A 17,958-nucleotide genomic window follows, 5' to 3' on the forward strand; every position below is an offset into this window, starting at 1 on the left:
CCTGTTACTCAGTTCCCTTGTTGTTATTGGCAACAGTCTCAATCATTGGTGAGAAACGAGTAGCTGTGAGTGAGCAATGGGATTGTGAAGGGTCCATATACGTAAGTCAATAAATGCTAATCAAATGGCTACATAGCAACCACTGTCAATTGTTATAAAATCTCAGCTGGTTCACTAATGCCTTTCAGGGATGGAAAAACCCAACCCCATTTTGTCTGGCATACAAGTGACTCCAAACCCAGTAACATGGTTGACTCAGACCCTGAAACAGTCCATGTTCAAATGCTGCCCCTCTCACTAATGCTTGAAGAAGGAGCAACACTCCAAAAGCTTGTGTTTTTCAAATAAACCTGTTGGACTATAACCTAGTGTTGTGTAATGACTGATTTTGTTCGCCCCAATCCAAAACTAGCACCGCTACATCATGGCTGTATCAGTAAAAGCAGTGGACAACATCCCAGTTTGGGCTAACAAGTGGCAAGTAACATTCATACAACACAAATGCCAAGCAATGACAAACTCCAACTAACTAAAGAATCTAACTATGTCTGCCTGACATTAAATGGTATTACAATTCCATATTTCCCACTATCAACATCCTGGGATTATCATTAACCAGAAACTGAATTAGACTAGTCATTTAAATATTGTGATCGAAAAACCAGGTTGGAGACTAGGAATCCTGCAGTGTCTAACTCAGCACCTAACTTCCCAGAGCCTGTTCAATGTCTACACACTCCATTAGGAATACACCACCACCCCTCTCTCCATTCTCTCTTGCTCTCTACTCCTCCCCAACCACCCGCCCCTCAACCCCCCACTTGTCTGGATCGGTGCAGCTCTAACAATGGCCAAGATGTTCAACACCATCTGGATTAAAGCAGCCCACTTTACTTGCATCCCATCCAGCATCTTCAACACCTGTATACCTACCACCGATACTCAGTGGCAGTAGTGTGTGCTATCAATGTGATGCATTGCAATAACTGACCAAGCCTCCTCAGGCAGCACTTTCCAAACCCATAGCCACTTCCATCTTAAAGAAGAAGCAGATACAGGGAACGTCCCCTCCAAGTTCCTGTCCAAGCCACTCACCAATCTAACTTGGAAAATGCACCTTTTAGTGTTGCTGGGTCAAAAACCTTAGAATGTCCTACTCTGCAAGGACTGCAGCAGTTCAAGAAGGCCGCTTACCTTCTAGGATGTATAGGGATAGGCAATAAATGCTGGTCTAGCTCATTAACACCAAAAAAAAACAATGATGTAGTAGTTACATTCTAGCTGTATAGAGCTGTGGTAGGTCCCATTTGGAGCACAAACATATTCCTGAATTAAAATTGAAGTTGCGTTCCTGAAAGTGGAACTTTAAGTGAAAAGTAAGAGGATCAGGTTGCCTCAATACAATCAATGTAAGAAGTGTACTTACATTCTCATTGCTCATCAGCAAGTTACCCTAAAACATTAAGAATAAACACTGAAACATTGTTCAATTACAAGGACACATTGCAGAGACTAAGTTTAGATCCCCTGAACGGAGATGATTAAGAGATAATCCAACTGATGCAGTTAGGATGATGAAAGCAGTTGATAAGATTCAGAGACACTATTTCTTCTGGTGCAAATCTCCTGAACAGAGTGGAATAATTTTAAATTGGATCGTAGCTCTATGGAGTATTGCAACACACTTTACAGATGGGGTTGTGGAAATCACTATCCTACTGTTGAGGCCATTTCAAAACTGGCATTGCTCAACTTTTGTTAGGCAAAGGTATTGGAGGTTATTGGCTGAATTTTAATGGGATATTTTTGTTTTGGTTTGTAGCAGCATGCCCTGGTACCAAAGTTACAGTGGAAGTACTAGATTTGCCAATACATTCCAATGTTGCAATTGTTTGCTTTGTGTATGTGGGCTCTTCAGCCAGTGACCGGGATTGGTGCAATGGGTGACATAGGAATCCAATGTTATTTCACTAACCCACAAGACATTGTGTCAGCGTTAGAGCACAAGAGGTCTTAAAAAGCCAAGTGCGGCAAGTCCCATTGCAAGGCTAAGAATAGCAGGGCCCCTCTTCCACTTTTTATTCCTGTGTTTGCTGAAGTGGTTGAATTCTTATCGGTTCAGTTTCTGCAGCAGAAACATCCTCTAATATCTCAGCAGCCCCTGGAAGCTCTAAAGGTTAAAACATACAGAATATGACTTAGCAATCACATTATGGGGTACGATAAATGAACGTATCTTTGGAAAATGTCCTTTGCTTCAGAAAAATAGTGGACGTAAAATAGCCACAATGATGAAAGTTCTGAATGTCATCAAATGTACCGAAGTGCAGTATAGAGCCACATATAACAAGTGATATTGGGGCAGATGAAACATAAAACAGAAAATTGGAGCAGCAATAGGCCTTCTGACATATTCAGCCTTCTCTGCCAATTAGCATTGGCCATGGCTGAACCTGTATCTCGACACCAGACTCTGGCTCTCTCCTCATACCCCTGTTAAACCCCCAGAAATCAATCTATTCAGGTTCACCACCCTGAAGAACCTTTTCCTCACCTCTGGCTGAAATGACCCACTGTGTATTCTGAGTGCTCCCTTCTCTTCTTGCTGCATTTTCTGAGACAGTTCTTCCCAAAACAGTACAAATCAGAAATTACTGAGTGACAAACAGTTCAAGTTCTTTCCCTACATCACTATGGCCCTGAACGCACCACAATAAAGTTTCAATCAACCATGATACAATATGTGCAATAGACACTCTGTCTCAAAGATATAACCAAGAGGTTTTACAGTTTCTGGGCCCCCCATCCACCACCACCATACTGTGGCAATTGGATCTTAGATGGTGGCCCTTTTCCTTGAGCCTTTGCAGTGGCCTCTACAAGCCATAGTGTGTCCTTCAGCATTCAGTGCTGTATCTTGGAGTATGCCAATCTCCAACACTCAGCCTTGACAGTTCTTTGCATTGGAAGGTCAATAAGTTTCAGGAAGATCAAAGCGATTCATTAAGTTGATACCTGTCTTTGAGTGCATCTTCAGTAAACAGACACATGAAGCAGACAGTAATGTACTCAGCCATCCCCACTCACACACAAGTGGCCACTGCCTTTTTGCATATTGAGTATAACAGAATTGCCGAAGTGCTGAAGGAAGCCACTTGGCCCGTGCTGTCTGAACTGACTTTCTTTAATGGCCTTTCAGTGGGGACAGAACTAAAATCAGTATTTAATTGCTCTGCCATTTCCTAGCTCTCTATTATCAATTAACGTGGATCCAAAACCCACCAGGGCAACTCATGGAATTTGAATTCTGGAAATTGCAAGTCTGAGCGATGGTAACCGCAAGACTATCACCAATTGTCATAAAACCCCATCTGGTTCACTAATGTCCTTTCAGGCGGAGCGTCTGCTGCTCTTGTCGAACCTACACGTGTCTCTAAATCTACAGCATTGCGGTAGACTCTTAACTTTTGGCTGAGCTGATTCAATGGCATTTTAGGGATGGGTAACAAATCCCATAAAAGGATCAATGACAAAAAAGACAGGACAAGATCCTTGTCAGACTCGTATCGAATATTATGTCACAAAAACTAGGTTCTATGTTAGTTGCAGTTTTATTGAACTAATCTGTGATTAATTGTATTTAAAAGAAATCAAATCAAAGAAGGACTGAGGTAAATCTTTAATAGCATTTTGTTTATTTTCGAAGAAAATGGATCTTGAAAAGATGTATCCGAGATATTTTTAGTATTTCAAGACTGTTTTCTCATCAACTAATTGCCAAAGCACATGTGTAATAAGATGAGAAGTAATTTTATTTTTGTTATGGTTGGTAATGGAAAGAGAAAATCAGAAATTAAGAAGTCTGCAAGAAAATATATTTGCTGTGCTATATTGACAACACCAGCAACATTCGGTGCTGTGGAATTTTAAAGAGTGCAATGTACTTATAGTGGAGAGGTGAAGAAAACGATCAGAGGCAGTAGCAAATTGAGTATGATTGTGTCATCTGTCTGTCATTTCACTCTGTTGAGTTGTATGAAGGTTGTGAAAGGGTTAATGTTGCATTAAGCACAAACCCAATTTGATACTGTCATATGGACTTGGGCAGGAAAATGGCAGAACATCTTTGGAGCTTGAAAGGGACAGGCCTGTTATGCCAGGACTCCGCATAGCCTCAAAAACAATGTCTAACTTACTAATGTAACTTGCATTTAGTTGCTGCAAGACCTGGATAATATCCAGGTTTGGGCTGGGAAGTGGTTAGTAATATTTGCACCTTATAAATGCTAGACAATGACTGTGTCCAATAAGAGATAGTGTGACCACTGTTCCTTGACATTCAATGGTGCTGCCATTAGTGAACTCCCCCCATTATCTACATCTTAGGGATTATGTTTGACCAGAAAAACAAAAGGACTAACACCATATATAAAGTGGCTAACAGGAGGTCAGACAGTAGGAATGCTGCAGCGCGTAACTCACCTCCTGACTCCTCAAAGCCTGTCTACTGTCTGCAAGCCATAAGTCATGAGTGTGATGGAATACTCACCACTTGCCTGGATGAGTGCAGCCCCAATAACACACAAAAAGCTTGACACCAACCAAGACAAAGTAAACCACTTGATTGGTACCACATCCACAAGCATCCACTGCGTCCACCACTGACAGTCAGTAGCAGCAGCGTGTACCATGCACTAGATGTATTTCATAAGTTCACCAAATATCCTTCAGCAGCACCTTCTAAACACATAACCACTTCCATCGAGAATGATAAGTGCAACAGATATATGGGAACACCACCACTTGCAGATTCCGCCCCCCCCCCCACCCCCCGCCCCCCCACCAGCCACTCACCATCGTGGCTGAAAAATACATCACTTCTCCTTCACTGTTGCTTGATCACTACCCTGAAATTCCCTCCCATCAGTACCTGCAGCACACGGACTGCGGCAGTTCAAAGAAGGCAGCTCACCTCCATCTCACGGACAACTCGGGATGGGCAATATATATTTGTCCAGTCAGCAATGTCGTGTCCTATTCCTCACTAAATAATGCAGTCAACTACATCATGTTTAAAACAAGAACTTAATCTCATTCAGACTCAGGAGTGGGTTTCCTGTAACCTTGTAAATTAATTACACCCTTAGACTCAGTCAAGAAAATAGATGGTGGCAGCAAACGACTGCAACTTGCCAGCTGGTAGTGTGAGCATCACACTGCACACAACATATTCCATTGATTCTCAGTGAAACCTATAGGATTGGATATCAGGTGGTGAGTAGGATAGGTGGGACAATGTGACACTTTCTAGCTTCACCTTTCCATCTGGCCGTTGGACTAGTGCTAGGTAGAAGCAGGGAGCACAAAGGGAGCAAATCCACTGATTCCACGACACTCCCCGCTCCCCCTGCCAACACACACACACACACACACACACACACACACACACACACACACACACACACACATGCACGCACACAAACACAGAGTAGTATATAATAAGTGCAGGGGAATCTTAAGAAAACAGGTGGCAGAGCAAAGAAAGAGCACGAGAAACACCACTGGGTAAGATTGGGGAGAATCCCAAGGTTTTCCACAGAAATATTGGAGGAAGAGGATGCACAGGAACGAATAGGGCCTTTTGGGGACTAAGGGGGCAATCTGTGTGTGTATGCCAGAGAACATGGTGGAGTGTTTACTGAGAATTCTCATCTGTATTGCCAACCAGCCATCTGGCCAGCTGAGCTAACCAACCCTAGTCAGCGAAAAGTGCGCATAGTATAGAGATAGCTTTCTTTGTCTGTGTAGACTCAATGGGCTGAAGGGTCTCCTCTGCACAGTATGATTCGTTGAAGCCTGTTGTCCCTGTGCTAGAAGCAAAGATAACATTACTGCTGACTTTGAAATGCAATCTGTCAAACAGATTCTGCTAGATGCAGAACAGTATGAATCGAGACCTGGTCATAGGTCACACGCCCCATCTCTCTTCCCTGGGCTCTGGAGGTTTTCCTTGGGGGAACGCAAAGAAAAAGTTCTATTTAAGATAGGAAAAAAAATCACTGCATTTTTGCTGATTCCATCAAAGTTTCCAATAGCCTCATTATTTGAAGTCAGTTTCATCCTGTCCAAGCATTGAGAGTTATTTGTTCCATTCAACTTTTTACTGCAGTTTAATCATTTTTAATATCCATTAAAGCTCTACAAATTCTAATCAGACTAATTCAGAAGGGTTCTGCAGAACAACCTTTGTTTACTTTCTGTGAATTCATCAGTCAGGTCATATGGGAGCAAGCAACATTTTGCAAGAATGAATTTAGGATCATACTTTCCGCTAGTTAATAAATAAACTTTGATTAACCTTGAATAAACATCTTGGGGGGTTTTCTTCAAATCGTCCTTTATTCCCAGTACAGAAATATGGAGAAAATGGCACAGTGCTTCTCTGGGTTTTATGCAGTTCTTTCAATAATTTTACATCTATACTTAAAAATTAGAAGCTGGAGTAGGCATTTCAGGCCCTTAAACCACCTCCACCATTTAATAAGATTATTGTTTGTGGCCTTATTTTTACTTTTTTGATATCCTTGATGCCCTTTGACTTCCTTCTCAGTCAACACTCTAACAAACTCAGCCTTAAACATTTCAATGACCCTAACTCCACTGTTCCCTGGCGAAGAGAATTCCACAGGCTCACTATTCTTTGAGAGGAAATGATTCTTCTGGGCTCTGTCTAAAATGAGACCCCTCAATTATTAATGCCCCTCTTCCTACTGTCTCCCATAAGGCGAGACACCTCAGCAAGAGAATTCTCCCTGGATTTCCACCCTAAATGTTGAAGCATTTTGCCTGAGAAATTGCAGGAGAATGAACACTGTGGATCTGGAGTAGTAGATGGTGTATGGGCACTCGTTCCATGCTGGGTATGGATCTGACAGAGTACTGGTTAGACTGCCTTGCGATTGCAAGACAGCTCACTTTAGAACTGCTGTACTTCTCCATTACTGGCATGGAAATCAGAGATCCTAATCCTGATCAGGCCTCCTCAGCAGTTTAGCTCCAAATTTGTGTGTGCTGCTGTCAATCTTTTCAGTTGAAAAGGAGTCAAACCACTGGATGCTGTCAGGAAATGTATTTTCTTAACTGGATGTAGAGTTGAGAGGAGCAAGAGTGCTTGGCTTGACTTTACATTAAAATTGTAGGTTACTGCCATCAGTTAACACCTCCTGACCTTTAACTCTGTGTCTGATGCCGGTGTTCTGGTGGGACAGCTGTGTCTTCTCTGCATCTGGCCCTTGCCTTTGAAATTACAGATGAACTGTGAAGGTGCAAGGTCAGTGATTTAACATGGTATTCCTGTTGAGAGTTTCTGGCACAGGAGCGTATGGTTCCCTTTGGGGTTTGAGTCTGAATTCGGCCATGAACCAATTTCTTGTCTAACTAATTTCTCAGTTAATTGTGCAGATTTGGTGCATACACCAATGTTCAAAGTGCATGCGCTTGGCTGAGCGCATTTCCATGATCCCAGCCGGTAGTATGGCAGGCCCTGTCAGATCCCACAATGAAATCTGGCTTGATCTTTTGTTATAGTTGGTTAGTTACTTAACATGATAGCTCATCACTGACACATATTCACATGAGGCTGGAGACTTTCTTTAATATCAGACAATTGTTACACAAAGGAAGAAGTGGAGAAAAATAAGCAAAACAAAACGCTTTGAATAATCTTAAATCACACTGCAAAACAAAGATTTTACTTATTTTTAAACTCAACACTCCCATCTTCTGAACGGAACAGAGGAACTTGCATTTGAACTGAGATTTTAACAAAAAAAAGCTCACCCATCCTAGAGTTTTCTGAACTGAAATCAACTGAAATGGTCTTAGATGTTTACTCAACCCACAGTAATTACTTAAGTGTAAATTCCTTTTCAGTAAGACCACAGATTGCGCAGTTATCTGCTCGGTCACACATACTGGATGAGGCTGCTGTTCTGGAAGGACTCTGACTTTCTTTTTGAAAGAAACAGTTGCGAAAAGTAACCAAATCCCATATGCTGCTATTTTGAAATCTAAATGCCAAAAATGATGTTAATTTAGATGTAAAATGTGTACCTTTCAGCATACTATACAGGACTGTGTGATGATACTCTGAACATTACTAGGAAGGAGTATGAAAAGTTTGTGTGATATTGGTAAAATGATTGTGAGAATGTTGAAATATGATCCCATTTAGTGTTTGGCTGGCCACATCACAACTAAATCTGTCAATTGTTTAAGTCTTTAGTCGATTCCCGTAAATTCTATGATAGACTGATCAAACCTTATGGCGATTACATTTTATAACAGTTGGGCAGAAGATATAGAAGTTTGAATACGTGTACAAACATACTCAAGAACAGCTTCTTCCACTCTGCTCTTGAATGTTAATTGTGATCTCTCTCTCTCTGTGCACCTTCTCTATGGCTGTAATACTGTATTCTGCACTCTGGCCTGCCTGATACACTTTATGTGGTGTGACCAGCCTTTTCATGGTGCTTTGGTACATGTGATGACAATAAATTCAATTCAAAAATCTGCTTTGTTTTTCCAGAGATTTAGGAGGGAACTCACTCAAATTAAAACTTTAATATTTTGTACCCAATCAGATTTCATGTGGCATGTAACTTGAGGGCAAACTGTCCCCATTTTTGAATAGAACCCGTGAAAGTTTTACATTAAAACAGTACACTGAGCAGGATGTAAATGAGGTGATTGTAACTCTCTTTCTTCACCCAAAACAGAATTTGAAGAACAATTTTATATCAACTGCTTCACAGCAACACTAGTGATGAAGTTGGAAAAACCTTGATAATTTTGACGTTGAATGGACGGGAAACACAATGATCTTTCTTCTCGACCTTTAGCAGGGTTAGAACTGATCTTCACTTCACAAATCGAGGAAAACCAACTGGTTGAATCATTTCAGAAATCAAGATGTTCTTTTAAAGCAGAATGAAAATGTCAACTGTATTTGAATATAAGGAATTATTCTGTCTTGCCATTGTTTCAAATGATTTTGAAATCTAACCCTGCTCCATTTCTATACTGAGCCATTTCTAGTCTCCATTGAGGAGTTGCTCATGAAAGACTCTTAAGAAGTGATGGAGAGAGTTATCCTTGGCTAATCCTGAGTGTCACATGTCCATTGTGTTTACACCTCTTTAATATCCAAACATGTGCTGCAAAAAGTGTAGTTCAGTTGGTGGAGGCCATTAATAATATAAACAACATCACATTCAACCATTCTGCCTATTAATGAGGTTGTGACCGTTGTCCAGCAAATTACATGACAGGATTTCTATAACGATATCACATCAGCTTACTATGCCTCGCTTATACAAAGGGATAAAGGCAAGATGCTGTCAGCTGCTAATAGAGATGATGTAGTCAATGGATTGAAGAGGACTGTACTTTACGTTCTTTAAATGATTAGGCTGAAATACAGATTCTGCCGTATCCCTGCATTGCAGGGAGGGGCCGTTTGGCTCATTAAGTCTGCAGTGAACCCCCTAAGAGATTCCCACCTTATCCCTGGAACTCCACATTTACCATTGCTAATCCACCTAATCTACACACCCCTGCACATTATAGGACATGGCCAATCCACCGAACCTACACATAGACTGTGTGTGGAAACCAGAGCATGAGGCAGAAACCCGCACAGATTCGATGAGAATATGCATTCTGTCAGCCACGCTGGGATCAAAATTGGGTCCCTGGTACTGTGAGCCACCGTGCAGAAGCATTGTGTGTAGCAAGGACATTGAATTCGAGTTTTGTGGAAAATGTATTTGTTCATTTGTAAGAGAGGATCAGTAGTCCCAGCACTGTTCAGATTCTGAAGAAGTTGATTGCACTCTGAGCTTGGAACAGAACGTGAAAGAACAAACCGGGAGAGAGATCTCCTGCACAAATCTTCACCGATCTTCCTGTCACAGAATCGTTGGTCAACACAGCATTTGTCATTGTAACCTCCTGGAGACCAAGTGCAGCTTTCAATCTGAGGAAGGTTTTCTTCATTTTGTGTGTATCCCCACTGATTGGAACAGATAAAGAACTGATCCCTCAGCTTAAAAGTGGGTATCCATGAGGGACACTGGGCAATCATTTGTACTTTGGGGTTTTACAAGTTTAATTAACACAATGAGTTTCTAAATTTCCAACTACTGGGTTACAGTTTTGGAACTATAAGTATACAAATCAACCAATTATTTGAATATGGTGAATTTGAACAATGGAATTTGTTTGACCATTGAACAATGTTATTTAAGAATAAGCAAACACAAAATGCTATTAATGTTACTGATAAGCACACGAATGATTATCTTAATAGTTATTTGCAATTGTTTCTCTTTTTCCTTGATTATAAATCTGTAATAAGTTGCTTCACTGTAAGTCTTTCAGGCTTTATACCATTATTTCAAAGCAAGTTTGATGATGGGTTCACCGGGCTTGTAATACAACTACAGTTTTTCAAGTTTTATTTAAAATGGATTTACTTACTGGACTGTAACAGAAGATTGTATTTCCCTCTCACCTCACTTCCATCTAATTTACTCTCTTAACATTCAAATGGAATGAGCGATCACTGTTTAAAAATGCAGGGTTGCTCATTTAAGACAGGGATAGGAAGATATTTTTCCTAAAAGTCTGTTGAGAGTCTTTGAAGCTGTCTTCCTCAAAAAATGGTGGAAACAGAATCTGTGAACATTTCTGAAGAAAACATAGATGGATTCTTGACAGGAAAAGGGGAATGAAAGTTTACCATGGCTGTGCAGAATATGAAGTTAAGTTAAAATCAGATCAGCCAGAAACTTATTAACTGGCAGAGCAGAGTTCAAGGGCAGAGTGGTTTATTCCAGCACTCAAGCTATACATTTATATGTCCAAATTGACAGATGCCAGATTTTTCGACACCAAGAATGAAATTTAATTGAGCTCCAGAATGTATTAAATATTAAAGATTTAAATGTTTTAGGATTACATTTCAAATCAAAATAACAATAAAAATGTTAAGAATTTCTGTGTAACTTTTTATAATAAAGTACTGAATGTGTCAGAAATGCACAAATAAAATGTTTTTAAATTGCCTTTCACACTGCATTAAAAATATGGTCAGCTATTCCTATGTAAATGAACCAAGGTGTTTGAGCAGAAGGAAGAGAACGAAGATGCAGAACTGCAGGGAAGAAACAGATCATTCACAATCTGATTGAAATGTGGAATAGATTAGAGGGGCTGAACAGCTAGTCCTGCTCCTCTGCTCAATTACCAATACAACATTACAACTCGGTATAAAAATCTTGTTTGACAAAACAAACAACAGTAAAAATCAGCACAGGAGAGTTCGAAAGCAAAATTTGACACAGTAAGAGGAGACATAAAGTCCAATGACCTGACATTTGGTCAGATTTACAGGACCATCTGTAGCAATGGAGACAAATCAAAACAAATAGACAATTGGGGACAAAATGAGTAGAGTCTGACATTTGCCAGGTAAAAGATTGGCAAAACACGATACAGGAATTAAATTTGTAGGTACACTGAGTGCAGATATCTCAGACAAGAAGATGGAATTCCTGTCGATGTGAAACCTCACAGACAGCTCAATGGGGAATTTACATCCTTGGATGGAAAAAAAAACAGGTCACACAATGTCACGATGTGAAATGTACCAGCTGCACTCAGTGCAGGCAAGAAAGAAGCGCTTCCATTTACAGAAAGGGTGCCAGGGTTTTCCAAGCAGCACCGTCAAGAAAAGCAGCACTCGAAACAGCTCAACTGCAAAATACGAGGTCAGGGTCAAAACAAATGAGCTCTCTGTTTCTCAAATGAAAGCAACTTGTGAAATTCTCTACATTTCTGCTTCGTGAAGTCCGAAGCGCTCATGCTGGGCAACACAGCATTGCGTGCTGAGCAGAGGAACTTTCTATGTTGTGGCATGGCATGCCAAAGCGGTGAAATGCTTTGCCGATGGTTGGCTGCCGCGCGCCAGACAGACCTACTTGCGGACGTGAGGATCCAAGGCTCCGCCGTTATCAGCGGCAGATAAAATTTTGCTGGACGCCCGATTTGATTAAAGCACACCAGAGCGAACATGCTGCTGGCGTGTCGGACATCTTGACGGAACGCGGCCTGTCCTTTCCAGACAAAGGATATAGACCCCCCTGCCATCGAGCTGTCCTGTGCGGCAGCAGGAACCTTGGACACGATCGGATTGTTGCATCGAGGACGAGCTTCCAGGCACTTCAGCTTGCTTCCTGAGGAAAACCAAAGGGGAGAATGTTGGCATCAATCCCACAACCTCGCACGTGCTAAGCGAACGCTCTACCACTTGAGCTAATTCCCCTCACCTGTCTGGTTGACTGGCTGGTCCCACAGGTTTCACGCAGGCATTCTGTGGGGACCCGAGAGCAGGAGGGAATTTCCCGCCAGCATTGCACGCTGCAGTCAGCTGCACAATGCGACACGACATTCGGCACATCCGAGCACCATTAGGAGCCAGTAAGCCAAAGCTTTCTGGAAAACACGGTGCCGCCGAAAGCATCGGCGCAGATATCACGTTGCAGATAGAACCCACCCATCCAGCAGTCCTGTGCGTCAGCAAAGACCTTGCACACGATCGGATTTTTGCCTCGAGATCGAGCTTCCAGGCTCTTCAGCTTGCTTCCTGAGGGAAAAGCCAAAGTGGAGAATGTGGGCATCGATCCCACTACCTCTCGCAAGCTAAGCGAGCGGTCTACCACTTGAGCCAATTCCCCTCACCTATCTGGTTGACTGGCTGGTCCCGTCAGTTTCTCAGGGGCTTTCTGTGGGGACCCGAGAGCAGCAGGGAATTTCACGTCGCCATTGCATGCTGCATTCAGCCGCACAATCGGCACGTTCGAGCGGAATCAGGAGCCGGGTAGCCGAAGCTTTCCGGAAAACATGGTGCCGCCGAAAGCATTGGCGCTGAGCCGCACGTTGCAGATTGCGAGCGAGCTGAGCGGTGTGAATAGCCACTGCGAGTCTGAGGCAGTGCTCGAGATCCCTGTCTGACTGATTGCAGAGTCCCTCGACCTTTGAGCACGCGCTGACTCTCTGGAAGTACCGTTCCTACAGGGCGCAGCCTGCTGGTCTTGGTGTGCCACTGCAGACGTGCCACAACGAGGACAGGCAGAATCCTCCGAAGAAGAGAGCGTACTCTGGAGAAGGGCAAGTGTTTGGGCTGGGCCGTGACGAGAAAGGAGGGCTATTCCTTCGTCCTCGAAAGATGCGAGCCCGCTGCCAAGTTCCGAAAAGTCCTGCTGTCAGGTACGAGCCGCCACACGCAGACGCCAAGACAACCGAGATGCCGACGGCAGCAGCCACATGTCTGAGGGAGTGCCGGGGAGCCCTGCGTGAGCGGCGGGACGCTTGTGTCGCTTTCGAATCGGTGCTGACCTCCTAGGATGCAGTGCTGGTCGACACGTGCGACTGAGGGAGTCGCACACACTGCACGTGTCGGATTTTACGAAGAGAAAGCAAAGCCAAGTTCACGAGCGGTTTTCATCGACAGGAACGGAGGGCTCTTGCGTCTTCACCCTGACGTCGTAAGCCGCAACCCAGCAGTTTAGAGCGCTGCTTTTCGACAAAGCGTCGCTGGGAAAACCCAGGCCTCCTTTCTGTAGAAGGAAGCGCGTCATTCTTGCCTGCATTGCGTGCTGAGCAAAGGATCTTTGCACGTTGCGGCGCGGCGCTACAAAGCGGTGAACTGCTTTGCCGATCGTTGGCTGCCGCGCGCCGGACATACCGACTTGCGGACGCGAGGATCCAAGACGCCGCCGTTGGGTCGTGTCCCTGCTCGGGCTGCAGCCTGCCACGTAACGGGCGACGTTTTGCCACTGTGGATCGGAAGGCGCTCTCCTGCCCTCTCCTGAGCTGCGGGTTTCTGACAAGGTTTGGTTTGGGGTTGAGTGGCGCCTGGGAAACCGGCCTACTCTGGCTGCTGGCTGGGCTTTGCTGTGCCTTCTTAGCGCAGTAGGCAGCGCGTCAGTCTCATAATCGGAAGGTCCTGAGTTCAATCCTCAGAGAAGGCAAACTTGAGAGAGGGTGGCCTTTTATCGTGTTTTGATTTTCTCAGCAGCAGACATAATTTGCTGGACGCCCGATTTGATCCGAGCACACCAGAGCGAACGGGCTGCCGACGCGTCGGGCGTCTTGACGACACGCGGCCTGTCGTTTCCAGACAGAGAATATAGACCCCACCCATCCAGCAGTCCTGCGCGTCAGCAAAGACCTTGCACACGATCGGATTTTTGTCTCGAGATCGAGCTTCCAGGCTCTTCAGCTTGCTTCCTGAGGGAAAAAACCAAAGTGGAGAATGTGGGCATCGATCCCACTACCTCTCGCATGCAAAGCGAGCGCTCTACCACTTGAGCTAATTCCCCTCACCTGTCTGGTTGACTGGCTGGTCCTGTCAGTTTCTCAGGGGCTTTCTGTGGGGACCCGAGAGCAGCAGGGAATTTCCCGTCGCCATTGCACGCTGCATTCAGCCGCACAATCGGCACGTTCGAGCGGAATCAGGAGCCGGGTAGCCGAAGCATTCCGGAAAACACGGTGCCGCCGAAAGCATCGGCGCTGAGCCGCACGTTGCAGATTGCGAGCGAGCTGAGCGGCGTGAATAGCCACTGCGAGTCTGAGGCAGTGCTCGAGATCCCTGTCTGACTGATTGCAGAGTCCCTCGACCTTTGAGCACGCGCTGACTCTCTGGAAGTACCGTTCCTACAGGGCGCAGCCTGCTGGTCTTGGGGTGCCACTGCAGACGTGCCACAACGAGGACAGGCAGAAACCTCCGAAGAAGAGAGCGTACTCTGGAGAAGGGCAAGTGTTCGGGCTGGGCCGCGACGAGAAAGGAGGGCTATTCCTTCGTCCTCGAAAGATGCGAGCCCTCTGCCACGTTCGGAAAAGTCCTGCTGTCAGGTACGAGCCGCCACACGCAGACGCCAAGACAACCGAGACGCCGACGGCAGCCGCCACATGTCTGAGGGAGTACCGGGGAGCCCCGCGTGAGCGGCGGGATGCTTGTGTCGCTTTCGAATCGGTGCTGACCTCCTAGGATGCAGTGCTGGTCGACACGTGCGACTGAGGGAGTCGCACACCCTGCACGTGTCGGATTTTACGAAGAGAAAGCAAAGCCAAGTTCACGAGCGGTTTTCATCGACAGGAACGGAGGGCTCTTGCGTCTTCACCCTGACGTCGTAAGCCGCAACCCAGCAGTTTAGAGCGCTGCTTTTCGACAAAGCGTCGCTGGGAAAACCCAGGCCTCCTTTCTGTAGAAGGAAGCGCGTCATTCTTGCCTGCATTGCGTGCTGAGCAAAGGATCTTTGCACGTTGCGGCGCGGCGCTAAAAAGCGGTGAACTGCTTTGCCGATCGTTGGCTGCCGCGCGCCGGACATACCGACTTGCGGACGCGAGGATCCAAGACGCCGCCGTTGGGTCGTGTCCCTGCTCGGGCTGCAGCCTGCCACGTAACGGGCGACGTTTTGCCACTGTGGATCGGAAGGCGCTCTCCTGCCCTCTCCTGAGCTGCGGGTTTCTGACAAGGTTTGGTTTGGGGTTGAGTGGCGCCTGGGAAACCGGCCTACTCTGGCTGCTGGCTGGGCTTTGCTGTGCCTTCTTAGCGCAGTAGGCAGCGCGTCAGTCTCATAATCGGAAGGTCCTGAGTTCAATCCTCAGAGAAGGCAAACTTGAGAGAGGGTGGCCTTTTATCGTGTTTTGATTTTCTCAGCAGCAGACATAATTTGCTGGACGCCCGATTTGATCCGAGCACACCAGAGCGAACGGGCTGCCGACGCGTCGGGCGTCTTGACGACACGCGGCCTGTCGTTTCCAGACAGAGAATATAGACCCCACCCATCCAGCAGTCCTGCGCGTCAGCAAAGACCTTGCACACGATCGGATTTTTGTCTCGAGATCGAGCTTCCAGGCTCTTCAGCTTGCTTCCTGAGGGAAAAAACCAAAGTGGAGAATGTGGGCATCGATCCCACTACCTCTCGCATGCAAAGCAAGCGCTCTCCCACTTGAGCTAATTCCCCTCACCTGTCTAGTTGACTGGCTGGTCCTGTCAGTTTCTCAGGGGCTTTCTGTGGGGACCCGAGAGCAGCAGGGAATTTCCCGTCGCCATTGCACGCTGCATTCAGCCGCACAATCGGCACGTTCGAGCGGAATCAGGAGCCGGGTAGCCGAAGCATTCCGGAAAACACGGTGCCGCCGAAAGCATCGGCGCTGAGCCGCACGTTGCAGATTGCGAGCGAGCTGAGCGGCGTGAATAGCCACTGCGAGTCTGAGGCAGTGCTCGAGATCCCTGTCTGACTGATTGGAGAGTCCCTCGACCTTTGAGCACGCGCTGACTCTCTGGAAGTACCGTTCCTACAGGGCGCAGCCTGCTGGTCTTGGGGTGCCACTGCAGACGTGCCACAACGAGGACAGGCAGAAACCTCCGAAGAAGAGAGCGTACTCTGGAGAAGGGCAAGTGTTCGGGCTGGGCCGCGACGAGAAAGGAGGGCTATTCCTTCGTCCTCGAAAGATGCGAGCCCTCTGCCACGTTCGGAAAAGTCCTGCTGTCAGGTACGAGCCGCCACACGCAGACGCCAAGACAACCGAGACGCCGACGGCAGCCGCCACATGTCTGAGGGAGTACCGGGGAGCCCCGCGTGAGCGGCGGGATGCTTGTGTCGCTTTCGAATCGGTGCTGACCTCCTAGGATGCAGTGCTGGTCGACACGTGCGACTGAGGGAGTCGCACACCCTGCACGTGTCGGATTTTACGAAGAGAAAGCAAAGCCAAGTTCACGAGCGGTTTTCATCGACAGGAACGGAGGGCTCTTGCGTCTTCACCCTGACGTCGTAAGCCGCAACCCAGCAGTTTAGAGCGCTGCTTTTCGACAAAGCGTCGCTGGGAAAACCCAGGCCTCCTTTCTGTAGAAGGAAGCGCGTCATTCTTGCCTGCATTGCGTGCTGAGCAAAGGATCTTTGCACGTTGCGGCGCGGCGCTAAAAAGCGGTGAACTGCTTTGCCGATCGTTGGCTGCCGCGCGCCGGACATACCGACTTGCGGACGCGAGGATCCAAGACGCCGCCGTTGGGTCGTGTCCCTGCTCGGGCTGCAGCCTGCCACGTAACGGGCGACGTTTTGCCACTGTGGATCGGAAGGCGCTCTCCTGCCCTCTCCTGAGCTGCGGGTTTCTGACAAGGTTTGGTTTGGGGTTGAGTGGCGCCTGGGAAACCGGCCTACTCTGGCTGCTGGCTGGGCTTTGCTGTGCCTTCTTAGCGCAGTAGGCAGCGCGTCAGTCTCATAATCGGAAGGTCCTGAGTTCAATCCTCAGAGAAGGCAAACTTGAGAGAGGGTGGCCTTTTATCGTGTTTTGATTTTCTCAGCAGCAGACATAATTTGCTGGACGCCCGATTTGATCCGAGCACACCAGAGCGAACGGGCTGCCGACGCGTCGGGCGTCTTGACGACACGCGGCCTGTCGTTTCCAGACAGAGAATATAGACCCCACCCATCCAGCAGTCCTGCGCGTCAGCAAAGACCTTGCACACGATCGGATTTTTGTCTCGAGATCGAGCTTCCAGGCTCTTCAGCTTGCTTCCTGAGGGAAAAAACCAAAGTGGAGAATGTGGGCATCGATCCCACTACCTCTCGCATGCAAAGCGAGCGCTCTACCACTTGAGCTAATTCCCCTCACCTGTCTGGTTGACTGGCTGGTCCTGTCAGTTTCTCAGGGGCTTTCTGTGGGGACCCGAGAGCAGCAGGGAATTTCCCGTCGCCATTGCACGCTGCATTCAGCCGCACAATCGGCACGTTCGAGCGGAATCAGGAGCCGGGTAGCCGAAGCATTCCGGAAAACACGGTGCCGCCGAAAGCATCGGCGCTGAGCCGCACGTTGCAGATTGCGAGC

The 17,958-nt window shown here is 46.5% G+C and overlaps 1 protein-coding gene and 2 non-coding genes across 7 annotated transcripts in view; 1 reads left to right on the forward strand and 2 right to left on the reverse strand.

Moving 5' to 3' along the window:
- Positions 1-11,068, forward strand: part of tmem71 (transmembrane protein 71) — a 49,237-nt gene extending 38,169 nt beyond the window's left edge. For 4 of the 5 annotated variants that reach the window (XM_059646367.1, XM_059646368.1, XM_059646369.1 and 1 more), the window contains one exon: positions 8,781-11,068. In XM_059646367.1, the coding sequence (XP_059502350.1) occupies positions 8,781-8,825 (45 nt within the window). In that variant the 3' untranslated portion in view covers positions 8,826-11,068. The remainder of the gene's footprint in view (positions 1-8,780) is intronic. The other variant, XM_059646366.1, reaches the window with a different exon arrangement.
- Positions 11,069-14,374: 3,306 nt separating this feature from the next.
- On the reverse strand, positions 14,375-14,447 carry trnaa-ugc (transfer RNA alanine (anticodon UGC)). The gene has a single exon. It is a non-coding gene; the product is annotated as a tRNA-Ala (tRNA).
- A 3,221-nt stretch (positions 14,448-17,668) lies between these two features.
- Positions 17,669-17,741, reverse strand: trnaa-ugc (transfer RNA alanine (anticodon UGC)). Its single transcript has one exon. It is a non-coding gene; the product is annotated as a tRNA-Ala (tRNA).
- Between the last annotated feature and the right edge of the window lie 217 nt (positions 17,742-17,958).

This window comes from Stegostoma tigrinum, chromosome 5 (genome assembly GCF_030684315.1).
Source record: "Stegostoma tigrinum isolate sSteTig4 chromosome 5, sSteTig4.hap1, whole genome shotgun sequence".
Lineage (NCBI taxonomy): Eukaryota > Metazoa > Chordata > Chondrichthyes > Orectolobiformes > Stegostomatidae > Stegostoma > Stegostoma tigrinum.